This window comes from Lepeophtheirus salmonis, chromosome 11 (genome assembly GCF_016086655.4).
Source record: "Lepeophtheirus salmonis chromosome 11, UVic_Lsal_1.4, whole genome shotgun sequence".
NCBI lineage: Eukaryota > Metazoa > Arthropoda > Copepoda > Siphonostomatoida > Caligidae > Lepeophtheirus > Lepeophtheirus salmonis.
The window spans coordinates 3,286,577-3,306,710 of NC_052141.2; the positions used below are offsets into that span (position 1 = coordinate 3,286,577).

Consider the following 20,134-nt stretch of genomic DNA (forward strand, 5'->3'; position numbering starts at 1 on the left):
ACCATCTGGCAGAAAATAAGGGCACTTATGGAATTCGAGATACACATTACTAAAGTCATTTCTTGAAAAAACAATTTATTACTCCCACTTAATATCTTGTGTACAAGTACCAACCAACAAATGAGATAAATTATCTTAAATGAAGGGATCATGTAATAATTGAATATAGAGCGTTTATACGTGATGTCACAATTTTGATTAGGCCATTTTGGGATATGCATAATTATCAATTTTTATAACATATAACAACCTTTTTGTGTTTATATGAAGGAAATTAATAATGAACTATTGGATATCAAAATGGACCAACAAATAGAAGGACTTAAGCCTTTGTGCTTATCAAAATTAATCACTCGACTGCATTTTTTTTTTTTATATATATGTGCCCCTAACGCGTATTAAAAATATGTTAATGCATCGTTATACAATCTAAAATATAAGTATTCTGAGGCACTTTTTGAAGTGTCTAATGTCTAACTATATTACTAATAAATACAATTAGGCCTTTAGTGTTGAGTCTCTGTTCAGCACCAATTTTTTTTTTTTTTTTTTCCGTTCGGTCTTAAGTGATTTTTTCTAAACCGATTTGTACTAATTTTTTAACAGTCTCACTTTATTGAACAATTTTTTCGGTCTCAATTTATTGGCCGATTTTTTTCGGTATTACCCTATGGACCGATTATTTTTGGTCCCGTATATATTATGAGAGGCCAATCTTTCTTCTTTTTTTCTATGTCAACCGACATTGATTTTTTCAAAAGAATATCATAAGTACACAATATATACAATTGCTAAGGCCAAAGATCATTCTTAATTTATTAAGACCGAAAGAAGTAGAGTTCTATATTATACAAGAGTTAGGACCAAAGGAAGATAGAAGGAGTCGAAGAAAGTCATTGTACTTGAAAATACATATGGTGTCATGTTATAAACAATTTATCTGTAAAATCGGTCTAGACCGATATTTTGGGGACCGAACTAGACCGCATTTTTCCTTTGGAGGGATCTAGACCGAACTTTTCCTTTGGACCGACCTATACCGATTTTTTCTATGAGACCGGTCCAGACCGAGCTTTTTAATATAGTGGTTAATCTAGGATTTTGATACCAAAACCCAACACTAATAACCATCTAATTTTAAAGGATCAAAATGAAATGATTGTATCAATTAATAATTGAAAATTAGAATGACCAATCTATGGTTTTTTTAGTAGGAAATCTTATCTTTTCAACGCCATCGGACGTAACCTAATGGCACTTATAGAATGCAAGATAGAGATTACAACAACCTTCAATTGGAAAAATAATGTATTTCTTTTTTACTAAACCTTATAACCTTAAGAACTTAAGAGGTTGAGTGACATAAACACATTCCTTCACACTCTAATAATAAATGAATTCTCATTAATATGAATGTGTGTTTTTTTCCCTCTGTTCTGGTAACAATGTTATTATTAATGATATAATCAATTAAAGTAATGACGCTTTGAATAATTTAATCCGTCAATCAATAACTGATTAAAATAATTAAAATTGTAATTGAATCTCACAAAATGAAAAATAGAAAATGTCAAAAGATATGTATGTATGTAAATCATTATCTCATAAAGATAAGAAAAATTAATTGAATTCTGGGAGTTTGAAAGTACATACGTTTAAGAGATGGAATAACAAATCGTTTGCATTCACTTTTGGAGTGAATGTTCAGTATGATTATTATATTACATACTTGTATTGTGAAGTGGTGCATTGTTTATGAGGGTTATTGTACCACAGGAAGGGATCACGTCCCTTCGAGTAATATATATTATGGCTGTAGCACATAGCATAAAAAATATTCCAGAGAGAAGAAAGACAAACATGCAATCAATGCATAAGGGCTATAAAATTATTTTTTCTATAGGCTACAAACAAAATGGTAGAAAAAAAGAGGGAACGGCATGACGTCAAGTGTGTAACACTGACATAACAAAAATAAGATCATTTTTTTCCTGATTTTTTTTTTCAATATAGTCTCCCCGTAACTAACCACATTTATCCCAGCCATATTCCCGTCTCTGTATGCTTTTTAAATTGTTCCATTATTCCGAGTTGGATTGGCTTAGACGCGTCAAATTTACCCCAACACGCCTTTATATGTACCCTATGGTTTGAATTTATTTAAAGGTTACACTTTCAAAAAACAAATATTCAATGACAGCTCCATACTCCATTTCGTCCATTTTGACAAACTCACTCACATCAACTCAGACAGACAAACTATCACATAACGCCTGCTCGTCCAAAATTTGCTGAAACTTTGGTGAGTAACTGTCAATAGATGCAATATAGATGTGACTTGTTTTTATTTACGAGTGCTGCTATCTTCAGGTTGAGGTCCGAAACTTATCTGTATTTTTCGTATTTTGGCTCCATTGCGTACAAATACGGACAGGGTGGAGATTAAATCCTATACAATAATACCGTGACCTGTACTTTATATGACAAAATTTGACACTCTTTTATGCTTTTATATTATTTGTAACTTTACGTTTTGTCTTTACTATCGTATCTCAGGAATAGGTATGAAAAAAAAAACTCGAAAATACGGAGGAAATATATAAGATCAGTAGTGTTCCAGGATCATTAACTAGTGGAACCTTAACAAACAGAGTTTAAGATTTAAAACTATATGTAACTATATATATTTTAAAATATGGACCAATATGTATTTATCGTGACTGGTAATTTTTCCGCCTACATTTTTGTACCTGGTAGTTTGGCCTCGAGGAAATTTGTTCGCATGACATATTCGCCGCCTTTGTACGTTTTTGTATTCGAACTTTACTGTTTCATCTCGATCAGATTAATTATTTAGCTGGGAGAAGCACAAAAAAAAATAGTAATGAAATCATTGATAATAATACTACTATTTAAGGATTTGGTAACGACAAAGGAGCAATGAATCATGTATCTGAGATAATGAATCTATTTCTTTCTTCTTTGATTAAAGTTCAAACCCAAAATTATAATAACTCAACCAGGCGGCAAATATGTCTTATGGCGAAAACTAAATAAAACACATAAATACAATGTATTGCCTGTAAGCTGTCCATGTGTCTCCTTCTTTCCTCTTAATCAATATTCTAAGCGTTCAGGAGAATTGGCCAACAGCTTATTGATTTTGGCCTTATTTTCTGTTTCTTTGTTAAGGAAAGTTTGCGTGATACAAAAAAGTCAACGGCGTGTTCAATACAAATTAGTGAAGCGAAGAGAAAGTGATCGACATTTGTAAAAGGAAGTAATTTTTTGTCCACTAGTAGCGTTGAATATTAATACACAACTGGGGATGAACATTTTGTAGAGCGCGAGAGAATGTGGGAGCAATTTTTATAAAAAACTAAAATACTTGAAAATAACAAAATAAAAATCCTAACATTATTTATATATTATTTAATCAATGTACATTGTACAATGAAAAATCCTAATTTCATAAATTTTCCACTTTTTTTTACCTTTGTATAGTTAACACGCTCTGCACGTTCAAGGAAATGCCCTTGATGCTCCAACCAAGCACCTGGTTGTTGTGGCTGTTGTAAGACAGGTTCAGGGTGAAAAGATTCTCGTCAGCCCAAATGATTGAAGCGTGCCTAGAAGAATTGTACAATTTCAGAAGCACCTTCACCTTTGTATATACAAAATGTTTTGTTAATCTAACTGATACCTTTTTAGTTATGTATTATTCTTGTTTTACAAGAAATTACAAATGAAATATTCATCAAAATGCTCATTTATTCATTTTAAGGCCTCAGAGTTGGTTTAAGTTACAAATTTGAAATTACATTACTGAGTTAATCTACTGTCTACATTACCACAAAGTAAATTTTAGTCCTTTCCTTGTGAAAATTTATGGAATGACTCAATACAATTACAAATTGCTTCATATTTAGAGGTTCTAGCGAAACCCAGATTGATGAAATCCAGACTCAATGGGGTATAGCTGTACGTATGTTAAAAATGGGATACCCTACTAATATATTTAGACATAGATCATAACGCCCTTCCGTATGAGGGAAAATATGTTTTAATAATAATTTTTTTATGCCAAAGGGATGATTTAATTAAAAATTCACAGGGCTCGTACGCATACATTATGATAATGATCTCCCGTTCCTCAAGACAAAAACCCTATTTCCTTAGGGACAAACATTCGCCACCCAGTAGTAGTTAGTTTATACGGCATACCAAACAGTTATATACATATATAATATATATACAGGGTGGCCCAATAACATCTGAACACTTAGTAATTCAATAACTCATGAAGGTTGTGAGATTGAAATTATTTCATATTTCTATATATTACTTACAAAACAATATAAACCTAAAATTTTTTGCTTACGTACAAGTCGAGAAAATGAAACTTGAACGTGATCAACGGATTTTTATTCGCGCACTCCAGGACAGACAATGCCGAAACGTTGGAGAGGAAGAAGGGCTATGTAAAAAGGCTTAACTGGACCTGTGGGGAGTCAAAGAAAACAGCCCAGGGCAATCCATTGGAATCCATGAGGGCCCATGTAAGAGATCTCAGGATTTCACATCCAACTCTCCAGAGAGCTATCAAAAAAGTCGGTTTAAAGAGCTTTGTGAGAGTGGAGAGGCCTCTTTTGACACCACCAATGAAAGGACCCCATCTCCTCCGCTGCAATACTCTTTGGTAGGAGCCTTTTGAACTATTTCTGTAGACTTTTGCCCTCAACAGACTTGATGCCAACCCCCTTGATTACACCTTTTGGCTACATATTGAGGGGAAGGCCTGCAGTCTACGCTATCCAAACACCGCAGCCCAGAATGCAACTCTCAGCCAGCAATAGAATGTCGTGACAGAGAACTATATACAAAGGGGGTGCCAGGCCTTCCAAGGGTGGCTAAATGAATTATTAAGAGAGCTCAGAAACCCATCTATTTCTATCATTGATAGACGTTGAAATTCTAATACTAATTAATCAATCTTGTTGAAGTTTAAATTATAAAGTGTTCAGATTTTAATGTACCACCCAGTATAGAGTGAGATTTGAAATCCGAGGCAGGTTTATACCATAATAGCTTGCATGGCCAACCTAAGATCTATGCGTATAAAAATCCTTCAGACGTCCTTCCAATACAAATGTCTAGTGACCATTATGGTATGCCTCCGTACCGGGGGCATGCTAAGAGAGGTTATTGGGAGGGCCTTTCTTTTAGTAATTTATTTTACAAAAAATTGAAAGATTTAAATATTTTGAAAAATTCATTGTTATTCAAAAAAATATAAATTTTTGAAAAATAAATTCAAAAAATAAATAACTAATATTTCAAAAATCCGTAACTATTCAAAGAAAACTCGATTTTTGGAGGAAAAAACAAGAAAAATTATTTTTTTTACCAAGAATATCAAAAAGTAAATTTCAAATATTTCAAAAATCTACAGCTATTGACAAAAAAAAATTGTTTTTTTGGGGAAAAAAATTCAAATATTAAAGTCTCAATGACAAAAAAAAAATTGATTCTGGGCACCAAAACCTCCAACCCACCCCTCCAGACGTGCTTTTGAATAAGGAGTTCCTCATAAAGGGTTATACCAAGTTCAAGGCAAGGTTAGAGACTGTGGTTGAAGCTAGAGATGGTCTGTTTGAGTTATGTATGTACTTCACACATGTAAGAAAAAAAGTTTTATGAATTACTCAATTAATTTAGGAAAATAATTGTCAAACACATTCTCCATAATTTTTCCGGATGTGAAATCCCACCCTGTATAATAAAAATGGTTAAATAGTTTAAATATATGTACATTAATGGAGTTTTTGGAGCGTGAGGGTCTTTCTTCCATTCATGACGCCACATTGAACTCCAGGCTTCCTTCATCCACCTACCCTCCAGTCATCAACGTCATTATATGATAATAGTAAATATTATTGATAGAGTTCAGCTGTCGTATTCCTTATTTGGAAAGAAAAAGAATCAAAAATTCTTACATATTTTATATTTTTTTTTTTAAAAAAAAAAAGAATAAATCGTGATTCTTTTTTAACCTATTTCTAATTTGTACTAGAGCCTTATATGGTCCGTCATCACAAAAGCAGGCTAGAATTATATATTTTTAAGTTCAAAAATGAGAATGGATTATATTTGTACTCTGTGGGGAATGTTCCTTTATTCTTATGAAGAAAGTATTCTATTTACCCTATTGAAATAACATTTATTTTGTGTAATATAACCACACATTAGATCCGCGTTTCTCAAACTTTTTTTTATGTCAGAGCACTTTTTAAAGTGGCATAAAAGCTACAGTGTAAAATATGACTTAATATGCCACTACATAGCCCATATGGAAATGCTCTGTATATTTAAACGAGAGAGTAAGAAACAGAGCATAATACGAACTCTAAATAATAACAAATGTAATCCTTACAAACACAGGTGTACAAACTTCCTTGACTGCCTATGCGATTCTGCAACACAAAAGCCTAACAATAAGATCAAAACAACTCAAATAAAGGTCATGAAATAGGCTAAGGACCCAATTCATAGTCAATCTTGTTCACTGTTTCTTGAGATTTTATTTTTAGACAACGAACCATGATTATGTTGCTTGTTGCTTCGTGAAATTATATGTGGTTTTGCAGTGAAATGATTAAACAATATGATACGCACTCCAACCATACTCACACCAGTGGGGCCATGATATGACCCATTATTGACTATTTTTGACGTATTTGACATTTTTACTAATTTTAAAGGGAAAAACGTGTCGAAAGCGACCAAGACAACTTGCAATGTATACGGGGCCGATACTCTTTCGGTTATTGTTGTACTACAGTGGCTCGAGCAGTTGTTATTAATATTATTTTTTTTTTGTTTCCCACTCCATTCTAAAAGTAACTAGACCGTTTGAAGATAGCGATCGAGCAGAAGTGGCAAGCATTGGTGAATAGGAGACAACAAGACATCAAGACAATGCTAGGCCACATCTTTTACGTCACGCCAAGAGTTTGGAGGGGAAGTTCTTATGCCTCCACAAAACAGTCTGGACCTGGAACCAACTGAATACCACCTGTTCCTGTCTATGGTCAACGTGTGGTCAACGTGTTTGGTCTACAAATTTGGCCTCAAAAGAGGCTTGATTTGAAAATTGTTTGTCGGAGTTTTTGTGCCAAACGGGACAAGGGCTTCTATCACAAGGGTATTATGAAGCTAAATTGTTATAATCACACAACCTTTCATTGTTTTAGAAATAAATGACACGCTTTAGTTATTTTGTATTTTCATTTATTATTAATAATTCGTTTTTTTTTTATTATTTAAATAATGTTGTTTTCCAGGAGTTATATAAATTTTTAAACATATGTAATTAATGAAGTAAATTATATCGCAACTTTTATATCTATATAATAATAATAAGGTAATCACAGCCATGTTGGTTTTTTTTTCTACGAAAAAAAAAGGAAATGAAAAAAAAAAAAATAATGGATTTGAAGAAGGAATTTGATCAAACAAAGTGATTGCTACTCGAGGAGTTTTTGTTTCGATTCGAGGCAATGAGCTGTTGTTGAGACAATTGATGCCTCCCAGAGGGCGTTCCTCCAGAGCTGCTACTACTCTTGTGTGGACTATTGTTATTGGAAGAAGAGGATGAAAAACTACTCAGAACAGGGGATTTGGTGTTGTGATGTCCATGAAATCCAGGAGACTTACCACTTCCAGGGCGATGAGGCATGGTTTTATTAGCTGCATTGACTAGGGGAACGATCCGTCCCGAAGCATTTCTGACAAGCGTGGCTGGAACCATTTGTCCATTTGGAAGCATGACATCCAATGTCCCCAGAGCATCATAGTGTCCATCATCCACTTGAATATGATTCTCCAGTGGCTCAAGGGTGTGGTATATGTGGGATTGATGGTCAGCTGCACCCCCTCCTACGGGATGATGATGAGTGTCTGAGCCAATGGACTGATAGGTATGTTCACCAACAGCATGGACTCCAGGACCACCCCAACCCCTTACATTTTCTAAAGGATTGTTGAGGATTTGAATTGCATCATCAGAGCCCACATCTGTGTTGCGTGGAGAGCCTCCTGCCACAGTGGAGCGAGTTGAGGTTGAGGAAGAGTTGTTTGAGTTCATGAGGCCATCGTAGTGCCATCCTGAGGCTGCTGGATATTTCATTCCGTTTAATTCAGGTGGGGGAGACACACAGTGACGTCGATACTCGGAGGCATCTGGTAAATAAAACCTTAATTTGTTCCAAAAACCCGTTTCCCCCCACCGGACCAGAGGACATGTCTTGGTAAGAAGATTAAACTCTGGGGCTGCGGCTAAGTCTAGAGATGAAAGCTCCTCAATCATAACCATAAGAGGATTCCACTTTTTAGGTAGAACAAATTTGATTTGAGACCACTCTGTCTCTAAATAGTTTTTGGAGATAATGAGAATATGTTGACAGCAGAGGTGACTGGCCGAGGGAAAAGTATCGGCTATGGAAGTGTTGCTTCGTAGATCCCGATGTTGCAAACAAAGCTTGTAGCCTATATTTCCATTACGGGCCTCCAATTGAGGTAAAAGTATGGAGTGAACAAACTCTTCATCCTTGAGGGAGTAGCTAACAAAGGCATCGTAGAGTTTATCATTGGCTCCAAGGTCCTTGCGGGAGTCACAAATCCTTATTCCATACTTGGAATGAAGCCATACTCGAAGAGGAGTTCGGAAAGCAAAGAGAATAGCTAAAAGCATGGCCAGAATAACAAAAATAGCTGAAACAATGATGAGAGTAGGAATAATGTTCCTCCAAATGGGAGGTAGAGAGCTCTCCTCAGGACTTCGACGCACCACAGCCATCGACTCTGAGCAAGTCAAGTTCCGAGCTAGGCTAACTGTTGTGTATCCATCTTCAAAAAGACAAGACGTATCAGAGATGTCCGAAAAGACATCCCGATTCTCAGCAATAAAGTTTTGAAACTTCTGAACAAATTCACACTTGCATGACCAGGGATTATTGGAGAGTGTAATGGACGTGAGGTCCTGTAGAGAAGAGAGAAGAGGAAACTCCCAAATGCTCGTAGAGATGAGGTTATTTCCATCTAGGGTAAGAATCCTTAGAGAGAGAAGATTGTCAAAGGTTCGTTCATGAATGTATTCTATACGATTTCGATGGAGATAAAGTTCCTGTAAGGAACTAATATTGACAAACTCATAGCCTTCGAGACGCTGGACTTGATTATCCTCCAAGTGAAGGATTTTAAGCTCCATGAGTCCGTTAAATGTTTGATTATCAATGCCTCCAATGTTGCTATTATTCAAAAACATGCTGGAAATACGTTTTCGCCCAATAAAGGACTGTGTATCCAGAAGACCAGTGAAATTATTTCCATCCATGTAAATATTCGTGGCATCCATTGGTATGAGTGGGGGCACAAGGGCATGGTTGCGGTGCGAGCATTGAATGACGTTTACAGACCAGGAAGAGTCGTGATAACAGTCACACCCTTCTGGACACTGCATGCGACAATCACACGCAAAGAAGTCACAACACATACAAAGACTAAAACAATGCGCCTCATACTGACAAAGGAAATGTTCATTGGGTATATCCAGGATGGAAGTGCTGGAGTCTCCATGACATTGAATGGAAGAGTAGTCCATGATGATGGGAAGGCGGGCCTGAGTCATTTCATTCATATTCTTGAACCACTCCATTTCACAATCACAATGAAGGGGATTGTGACCCATGTAAAAGTGAGGACGGGGCTCTGAAATAAAAAATAGATATATGTATATATATGTTGTAGAAAAATCGTTCAACACATAGAATAGTGTATATTAGGGGGATTTGTTTTTCAACCTATGCAAAATTTCATTTTCCAAAGATGTCATCCTTAGGTAGTACGTCTCCTTCAAGGTTTAAAAGGAGACAAAAGTTATTTATCTCGCCAATAAGGATTAAAATACAGGATTAATCATTATTTTATATTTATTAATTATGACAGCCATTATTCTAACATATTTATAAAGTATTTTTCTAAAGCTACCCTGTGGATTAAAAAAGAAAGAAAGAAAGAATATTATCAGAAAAGGGATGCGCGTTATACGAGGATCATCAAATTTTCCTCACTTCCTTCTTTTTTTTTTTTTTTTTTTTGTTCCATAGGACAATTTTAGAAAACAGCTTTTTATAGTTTCAAAAAATGTCTATCAAAATTATTTTATACAAAATGACTCAAAATTTATTTATATTGACTGAATAAAGAGTTTTTGTCTTTTTTTCATAATTTGATTCTGCGATCTAAAGATGAACACTGGGCAATGCAATTTTTCGTACGTTATTTTCATACTAATTGACAACATTTCCGCACTATCTTTTATTTAAATTCGAAAAAAAGTTGAAAACCAAACCGTTCTATTGTCCATGCATCAAAGAGCTGTAAAAATGACGTTAGAAGTGATTTTGTCAGTCCATAGAAACACCCTCAAAATACAGAGCTATTCAATCATCTTTGACTTCCAAAAAAGAAATAAGTTCATATGAATGAAAAAATCCCAATTGAAAAGCACACAAAAAATGATGCAGTCATTATTATTCGACAATCAAACAACTCCCGAGTTCTTTGATCATTTGGTATTCAAAAAGTTTGTAGTCATAGCAAGATTTTATCAAAATCAGAGGGATGTTTATAAAATACATCTGTACATAAACAAATAGATATAAAAAGTTGGGGGAAAGAAACGCAGGAGCGGAAAAGGAAAAACAAAGGTTTTTCCCTTCTTTTCTTTTTGTTAATTATTATGTATTGTTAAAAATTGTATTTCCTTGTTTCGACTCGAGAGAGAGAAAGAGATTTCTATCATCAGCCTTTCACAACAAATCCCGTTAATAAAATAATAATATAATTAGTCAATCATATAAAGCAAAGAGAGAAGGAAAAAAAATGACTCCATTAAATTAATCATTTTGGATTATTATGAAGAAATTCGGGATTCTCTTGATTGAACGAACAAATTATTAATTACGCTTAACCTTTCCTTCTTTCGTAGAAAAAATATATAAATATTTTTTAGCACTTTGACTCACGACTTTTTCGTTGTACCGTCTACAAAAGAAGGTGATTATAACACGAAGCACTTGACTCTATATCTTTCAGCATGATCAAACCTAATTATCTACATATAATATTTCTTTTTTTCCCCAATTTTTATTTTTAATAATTACTGATCGTGATTTTTCCCCTCTTATCAAATAAAAAGGAATTAATTTGATGTAGTTGATTTTTTTTTTTCTATAAACAAATTGACGAATTTTATATTTTATTCTAAAAAAAAAATATTAATTTGTCTCTCTCCTTCTTTCCCGAAATATTAATACTATTATATCGTTACTTTTTTCAACTATGATTTACTCATTTTCTCCGACTGCCATGTTCTATATTTCAATCTCAAAATTGGAGACAGGCTAAGTGACAAATTGGAATTAATTTAATGATTACAACGTTTTTATAATATTCTGGTAAAAGCCTTGCTATTAATTATACATTTTTGAAAACTAGGAGGGGCGGTTTTGCATGCACCGACTATCGTACAATGTCGGCGTGAAAGCACTGGGCTCGGAATGTATTTGAAAGTAGGGGGAGGGACAAATTATAAAATGGTGACGTCATCAGGAGAGAGTATTTGGGGCAAGGGTAGGGCCGTTGTGCTTTTTTGATCATATTGACAGAATGTTTTAGTTTTTTATAAATGTTAAAACAAAATGCCAAACACCTTTTTTTGATAAATTTGAGTGTGAAAATTTTTGGAGAGAGACTAATTTTGAAAGAATATTCATTTTTAGAATTTTCCGCAAAAGTGGGGGTCAATGGTCCCTTCCCCCTATGGTTCTGGCAACACTGCATGAAAGTAACCATATTGTTGTAAATTAAAAAATTATCAAAATCCTCATAAGTGTAAATAAATAAAAAAAAACATTGGCAACTTTGATAGACGATATATCTACTGAAAAAGATCACTAAATTAAGTAAAGTGCTCCTTCTTGCCTAATTCGTTTGAATTTTATAAATAGGGACAAAAAATTACTTTGCAATTTACCCACATCAACTTTTGTTCAAATGTATGTTGACGAGAATTTGGACAATTTTCACATCCTTGATCGTGGTCCATGATACATAAAAGCCAATGAGAAGTGGTCAATGAAGAAAGTTTTTATTATTAGTCAGTTCGAGTTATTGTATTTAAATGATATGAGTTAAGATCCACCCAAGTCAAACTGATTTATATCTCAGAAACTCAATTTAACTATTAGTATAAAAGGAACATAGTTCATTTTGATATTTGATATAAAATAACTACCAAGCATATTGTTAAGCAATCATGATGATTTAATTACACATTTCCAGCTTACGCCATCTCTAATTTCAACCATATCTCCCCTATCTTTAATACAATTTACAATTTTCAAAATCAAATATTTTATTATTTTTTTTGATTCCCATTGACATAACAATATTTTTGATCTCATTACACAGGTAGACATATTGACAGTTGCCATCTTAGTAAGAGATTTATTGATTTCCTTTGATATATACATATAACATATTAAAAAAATCAGACAAAAAGCTACACGTATAAAAAGAATCCAGGGCGGGCGTAGCTTTTATTTAATTTAATTTTCCCCATCTCTGATAAAGTGAACACGATCAATTTATAATCCGATTACCTCAAAATAGACAAGGAACGAACTAACTGACTTGCAAGATGCATCTGCCAACTGTTCTTTTTGTTATTGCTATCATGGTCGTTATGAGTTATGTTTTTTAAAACATTACAAGATAGAGTCTACGCGACTATATACTATATGTATGGTAATACTCTACGGAGTGTCCTCACGCTCCATTAAGTCATATTAGAAAATGTTATTTACATTGTGTACTTGGTTATCCATGATGAGAAAGAAGCCTGAAGAACATGGGTCATTGATTTCCTTCATTAATTCTCATTTATGCAAATTTTAAAGTATTTTAAAAAGAAAAGAAAATAGGAGGAAGCAAAAAATAGAACAAGGTCTTACCTTCTTGAATGCTGGTTGACTCTGAATAAGGAGCAATGTTAAAGGAGGAAATTTGAAGTCGCTTCAAGTAGTTGTGACTTAGATCCACTTTACGAAGTTTGATTTTGTCTCGAAACATTCCTGGAGTGAGTAATCGAATGCGATTGTGATTCAAATTAGCCACTTGTATTGACTTGGGAAAAGAAAGAGTTTCAAGCTTTTTTATTTTGTTATGGCTTGCATCCAGGGTTTTGAGCTCAAATTGATCTGTGAGCTTATAGTAGTTGCCCAAGTTCTCAATTTGATTTCCATGAATGTCCAAGAGCTCTAGATTTTTTGGAATGAAGGCGTAGTCAAACCATTGTAAACGATTTCCAGAGACATTTAACCATTGAAGCTCTTCTTGCCCCGAGAGAAGGCCATTGATGTCAATCAACTCGTTTCCATCTAAGCGGAGCATTTTGAGATTTCTGAGTTTGTTGAAAACCCCCTGGCCCAGGCTCTTTATTTTGTTAAATGCCAAATTAAGGACTTGAACTCCGGGAATGGGTTTGAAAATACTCTCACTAATGTTTGTTATTCCATTGGATGAGAGTTTAAGACCGTAGAGGGCTCTGAGTCCAGTAAATGAACCATTGTGGATCTCTTTAATATTGTTACCGCCCAAGTCCAGGGTTTTGAGCCCATCAAGGCCCTGTAGGCCATCAGGAACACGACTAAACCGATTGTTACTCAGAGTAAGGTCATTGAGGGTGGAACAACAGTCCGAGAATGCATTTTCCTCCAGAGCAGAGAGGGCGTTGGAGTCCAAGTTGATGGAGCTCACCACACTTAGCCCATCAAAAGACCTTGCATGAAGACTCTTCAGATCGTTATGGTTGAGGCGGAGGATGTGAAGATTGTTTTGGGATAGAAATGTGCCTGAGTCGAGTGTGGTAAGCAGATTGTGGCTCAAATCCAAAATTTGAAGACTGGTGAGTGGCCTAAGTACAGAGGGATCCAGAGAAGAGATTCGATTATGAGATAGATCCAGTGAAACGAGTCTGACAAGGGAGGCAAAGAGAGCTGGAGTGAGCCATTCGTTTCCAATTTCATTGCGAGACACGTTCAGGACCAGTAGGCGAGAGAGACCAGAGAATATTTTAGGAGCCAGAACTCCAAGGGAATTATTTTGAAGACTCAGCTCACGAAGATGAGGAGTTGGGGCAAACGTATGCGGAGGTAAAGCAATGAGTTGATTATTTGCAAGACTCAGATACTTTAAATCTCGTAAATTATCAAAAGCGTTATCCTGAACGAGATTAATGGCATTGGAGGAAAGCTCCAGGGTCTCTAATTTAGAGACATGACTCAGAGCCTGGCTAGGGATTTCCACATAGGAATTATCTGACAAAATTAAATTCTCCAATGGAAGCTTACAGGAAGTGGATCTTTTCGAGGGGGAGAAACTCAGCTCATGCATGTCCTGAAGACGATTAAATGACAAATTGAGTGTGCTGAGCCCTGAGAGACGACAGAATGTACCAGGAGGAACACTCCAAAGATTATTGTGGGAGAGATTGAGTGATCTTAAATGATCCAATCCTTCAAATGCTCTCTCGCTGTCTAGCTCCAAAGAGTCTTGGGTCACTACAGAGAGGGATGTCAGTCCCCCTAGACCTTGAAAAGAGCCACTTGGGATTTTCTTCATGGGACATCCCTGTATCCTCAGTTCCTTGAGAGTAGGAAGATGTCCAAAATGTCCAGAACGAAGATTCGACTCTAGAAAATAAATTTGAGAACAAGTAAATTCCAGGACAGAGGCCTTGGAATATGAGGCCGTGTTTGTAGAGTTCCCAACGGCAAAGTCCAATGACTGAATGGAACATTTTAATATTTCTTTTTTGGGCTCGAATGAGCAATTTCGATAGGCTTGACTATTGCTACTACTACTACTACTATCACCAAAGGAGGACTCTGCTGTTCCTCCAAGAATAATAAGGAAGAGTATGTGAATAAGAGCTGTTCCGTAGCGGTGACCTCTATCAATTCGCATATTTGCGCTAAACCCAAACAAAGTCAGACGCACGCACAAATGATAATTAATATTATTAGTGTTCTTTCCGGAGTGTACTGACTGAATGTTTCTACTAATTAATAAATTAATAATGATTTACATATTCGCACAACACTTGAATTGCAAAACAGAGAAATACGATCGTCTCCCCATCACGAAAGACGCTGCTTAACTAACGATACGACGTCTGACAATTACATTTCTGTATGTTTTTTCTTTAGGACGACAAAAAGCGCCCTTTTAGTTATAACAAGAGTAAAAGCGTGCGCGGGACGATTATCCCGGCTTTCCTTCAGTAGTTGAGTGTCCTCTTATTATTTATTAATATATATTGGTACTCCATACTATACTAATGTTTTGATACGTATTAAAAACCAGCGTTAGTGGTAATTAAATTTCTATTAATTCATGCAAATTATGACTTTGTTCAAATGTGTGTACACTATACAGGCATGCTAATAAAAAAAAAACATTGTTTACGAATAAATGTTGAATACAAAACGCCCTTACATAACCCAAGAGCTCTATTATTCATGAGAATCGTTCTTCTTTCCATTTTTTTTTTTTGCAGTTTTATGCAAATATTATGCAAAAACCCCATAGTTTATTCCAGGGAACCTTTGTTGTTAGTTAATAATATGTACATGAAATTAAAAAAAAAAACAAAAACTAAAATGTCATTTGTCATACTTAATTATAATTTTCGTGACTTGGAATGTATTTGGGATTTGCACTAGAAACAAGTACTATTTTTATAGATTGTAATTTGAATCCCATGATATATTATTTCAGTAAAAAAAAAACTACTCCAATTCCTGGAAATTCAAGAAAAATGCAATCGCTAAATCCTACGGTTGGTGTTTATTTCTCAATTTATAAGTAGGAGTACATCAAGTATTACAAATAGATTTGTATTAAACTTTGTAGGAAGGTTATAAATGTTAAAAGTATGAATCCTTAAATTTTGAGAGGTCAAGGTCAGGAATAAAGGTCACATAAAACACATCATTGAACACTACTTTTGAACAAATTAAGATAAAGCCTTTTAATTCAATTTATAGCAAAGATAGGGGAGAAGTCTTCTTTTAGTAAGACTAATTAACCTTTCAATGTATGAAATCTAATTTGTTGGGGGAGAAAAAAATAAATATTTATAACTATGTTATGAGGAAAAATTTATTCCATAGGACTGAAAGTAAGCAGGCTCTTTGATTATGATAAACTCATAAACCAAGTCCTTACGACATAATAGCCAAATTTTATTATGGCCTATATATGGGACACCATGCATTGAAAGGTTACATTACGAAAAGAAAAGTAAGATCACGTGTGATCATGTTTTTTTGTAGTTTGTTTTTTCATTTTCTAATAGCTATACTTACTTTTTTTCTCTACGCAAATCCCTTCCTTAAATTTATAGTCTCTTTTGTTGATGAATTACCCTCATGCATTACGGAATCTAAGAGTGACAATAGAGGTCGTGTCCTCCACCAATGAATGCTTGTGTTCTATAACTAAAAATTAATTAAAGACAATTTTTTTTTTTTTACTAACTCCGGAATTGTGAGGACATTACAATTCCTGTTGTTTCATAATCCCTTCTTTTTACAGCCTCCCTTCAGACCTGGAAATACTACTGAGAGATGCACTAAATATAATAATATTAAATTATTTATCTTTTCTCTTTAAAAAAAATGGTTCTCAACCTATAGTAAACCCACAATAAAAAATCCTATTCACAGTACGGACCATCTCTAAAAATTTGCTTTGCTTTGTTAGGGAACTGCCATCCTATCTACAAATATGCCAACCGCCAATGCGAGTAAAATATATCTCTGACGGGTAGATTTCTCAAATCCAAGGGCCACCACTTCGTATCAAATTTTATATTTAGTGGGTCAACATAAAAACAACCTTGAACAAAAATCAACAAAGGAACAAAATCCCGATATATTTTTTTACGTCATATTAACATACAGCCTAATAATTACTATACCTATTTGAATCAATTGTAAGCTTATTGAGGTAACCAAGAATTATAATTTTAGCTTAGAACCTTTATTTGATTTAATATAATTATTTGTTCACCGATATGGCCCCTTTTAGCCATAAAATCTATCAACCTGTAATTTTTTTATTGTGACCCTCAATTTTGGCTACTTTAAGTGCAATTTGTGGCAGACTCAAAGAACTAAAAAAAAATTAACAAATTTTCAATAAAAACTTGAATAAACCCCAATAAAATCGCTTTGTGAATAAATAAAATACTACTTTATGCCAACGATAAAGAGTGATATTTGACTATAATCAGAGTAATATGTTCAAGAAATCTCTATGAAAGTCTAAATTTGTAGAATGTTTTTTTTTTTGATCGAGTAGAGAAAAATATTGTTATCATACTTGGTTGTTTAGGCCCCAAAATGACCGACATCAACAGTTTTGACGCCCTTTGTTAACACTCCATCAATTCACTTCTTAGGCAGAGGTGAACGTTCACCTTTTTTAATCTTGAAAATAGGGAAATATATTATTTTATATAAAAAAAGTCAATAAATGATAGAAAAAGCCAATAAAGGATTTGTCTTTTTTATTAAAAAAAAGTTCTTTGAAAAAAAAAAAAAAAAAAGAGTCTGCAGATTTATTATTGCCAGCCAGAGCCCCCACCTACTCTAAATCCAGCCCTGTCATTACATATTACTAAGGGTGCTGAGCGCAAGATGAGGGTGGAAGTCAGACATATGGTACTACTAACTAAAGTTTATATTGAAAAATCTGCACACTATTGTGTCAGTGGTTTCCAAAAAAAATTGTGTGACACCCTTAAAATATGTGGCTGAACAATGTGTCATCCTTTCATTGAGTAATGATTGTAAAATTTGGAGTGCATTTTATGCTTATAGATGACTTAAAGGCCAAACCAGTCATATGAAACTTAGCCCAAAGGCAAGTAATATTAATTATTTAACGACAATAATCAAAAATAAAGAATTTAATTCTACATATATATTGAAAAGTATAAGAAATTCAACGAATATATTTTAAATATAAAATCAGTAATATATATACTTCTTGGAATCATTTCTACACTATTAATTCTATTTTTGAGGTAAATCAAGTCAAATTGAGACCCACAAACATGAAAAAATTAGGAGCTGAAGATGTACAAATAGGTTTATACACGAATCAAAGTCTTATTGCCGGTCTGTTCTAGGTTTAATTTTGGACAGAGCCACTGAAAGATCATCCTTTACACACGTGTAGGCGTGATATATATAAATTATTGATATAAAGTGATATTGAGCCAAATCTAAATCAGCTGTAGCTAGTAGTCTGGACTTATTCATCACAAAAATCCAGAATTCGTAAAGTGTTTTAGATTGCAAATCTGTTTTTAGTGTTTGGTTACATGAAAGTTCGTTTAGCGCATCTTCCATGTCAGACAACAGCTCTGGCTGTAAAAGAGGTGTATACAGTTATATTTTTGTGGAGCACTATCTTCTGGAAAGTACTTTCTTTAATTATCCAGAGTAGACTGATAAAAAATATTTACATATTTTATGCCTTGATGCCACTCAAAGCAAAGCCAATTTAAATTATATTCTTCTTTTTTGGAAATAATCTTGCAAACTCCTCTATGGCGTCCCGCGACCCCCACTTGGGAACCATTGTGTTATGTTATAGTTTTGGAGGATTGAATATGACATGTTTCTCATAAAGAAATGAGAAGCTTCTACGTATATTTCAAATAAACTATAAGTTAGTTAATATAAAAATAGTTTATCATTTTTTAGGGATTGAGTAATTTTTAATTAAATATTTATAAACTATAGATTCGTTATTGGAAGGGTATGTTATCACAACAATGATTTGGCAAAGAATGAGTAAAAAGGGGGAAAAGAGCACGCGCAACAACCGTTTCTTCTGTTTTAATCTCAAAAACGGTATTTATTCATACTTTTACGCTGTGGACTTTGATTCTGAGTAGTGCACTTTTATAAATATATATATGGGTTTTTGATTAATTGTCTACATTATCATTTTTGTCAAAGATTAAAAAGAAAAAAATATATAGTTGAAGCACACTGATATATTTTATAGTTTATTTATCTATCAACATCACCTGACGACTATTTTTATTAGATTAAAAAAGCATTAATGTCATTTATTTTTTGATAACTTTTGCTTCATTTCACTTATTATTAAAATGATTGCAATTAAGCTCTTTACTCATTTTGCTTACTACAAAACCACTTGCAACCATCTCACAACAATCCTGACAATAGTCATTTAATATCATTTGCAAAATTCCTACATGTATGTATGTGAGCATACACTGCAAATTATAACCATTTCAGCGGAAGCATGGAAAAAAAATATTTATTTATTTTTTTAAATTTATACAGTGCCTTTGTTGTAAAATAAAATTATATACAGGTAATTTGCAGTCAATGAACAGTAACAATTATAATGCAGAAAAATTATAATATCTCAAAAACAACATTACCGTTTCTTACAATTTAAAAAAAAAAACACCAGTCTTTAGCGTATCATTTGTAAAACTATACGTATGACGTTGTATATATGTGGAAAGAAAAAACAAAAAACATTATTCTACAAGAATCAAGAAATGTAAAAATCCCTTATAAATTGTTATACATTAAATAATATATCTACCGATAGTTGCATAAATACGCGGACTATTTGTGGCAAATAATTAAATGTGTAATAAAATTCGTACGACGCATTTTAATTTTGAGAATTATATAATAGATAATTTATTCTGGTATAAAATATAATATAATTACTGAATATAACCACCATCAGCTACTATGACACCCTCCAAGCGCCCACGGAAGGCCTTGCACACATTGATGATGTAATGGTCTTCCATGACTGCCCATTGCTCATTGACACTGGCCTTCAATGAGTCCAAATTAGGGTGGCGGGTAGCACAGGCCTTCTTCTCAATTTGTCACCACACACTGTAGCCAAGGGGATTCAAATCAGGTGATTGAGGTAGCCA

The 20,134-nt window shown here is 33.9% G+C and overlaps 1 protein-coding gene across 1 annotated transcript; it reads right to left on the reverse strand.

Moving 5' to 3' along the window:
* Positions 1-7,276: 7,276 nt before the first annotated feature.
* On the reverse strand, positions 7,277-15,309 carry LOC121125906 (toll-like receptor Tollo). Its single transcript, XM_040721164.2, has 2 exons — positions 13,077-15,309; positions 7,277-9,768 (listed from the first exon to the last, which is right to left on the reverse strand). Exons 1-2 carry the CDS (start codon positions 15,088-15,090, stop codon positions 7,511-7,513), a joined length of 4,272 nt encoding a protein of 1,423 aa, XP_040577098.1. The 5' UTR covers positions 15,091-15,309; the 3' UTR covers positions 7,277-7,510.
* Between the last annotated feature and the right edge of the window lie 4,825 nt (positions 15,310-20,134).

What these genes read in the sequence shown, in the direction of transcription:
- LOC121125906 (XM_040721164.2), bottom strand. Translation starts at nt 15,090, where the DNA reads ATGCGAATTGATAGAGGTCACCGCTACGGAACAGCTCTTATTCACATA. An exon ending in GTCAACCAGCATTCAAGAAG is followed by an intron (nt 9,769 to 13,076) that starts GTAAGACCTTGT and finishes TTTTTATTTCAG; the next exon opens with AGCCCCGTCCTCACTTTTAC.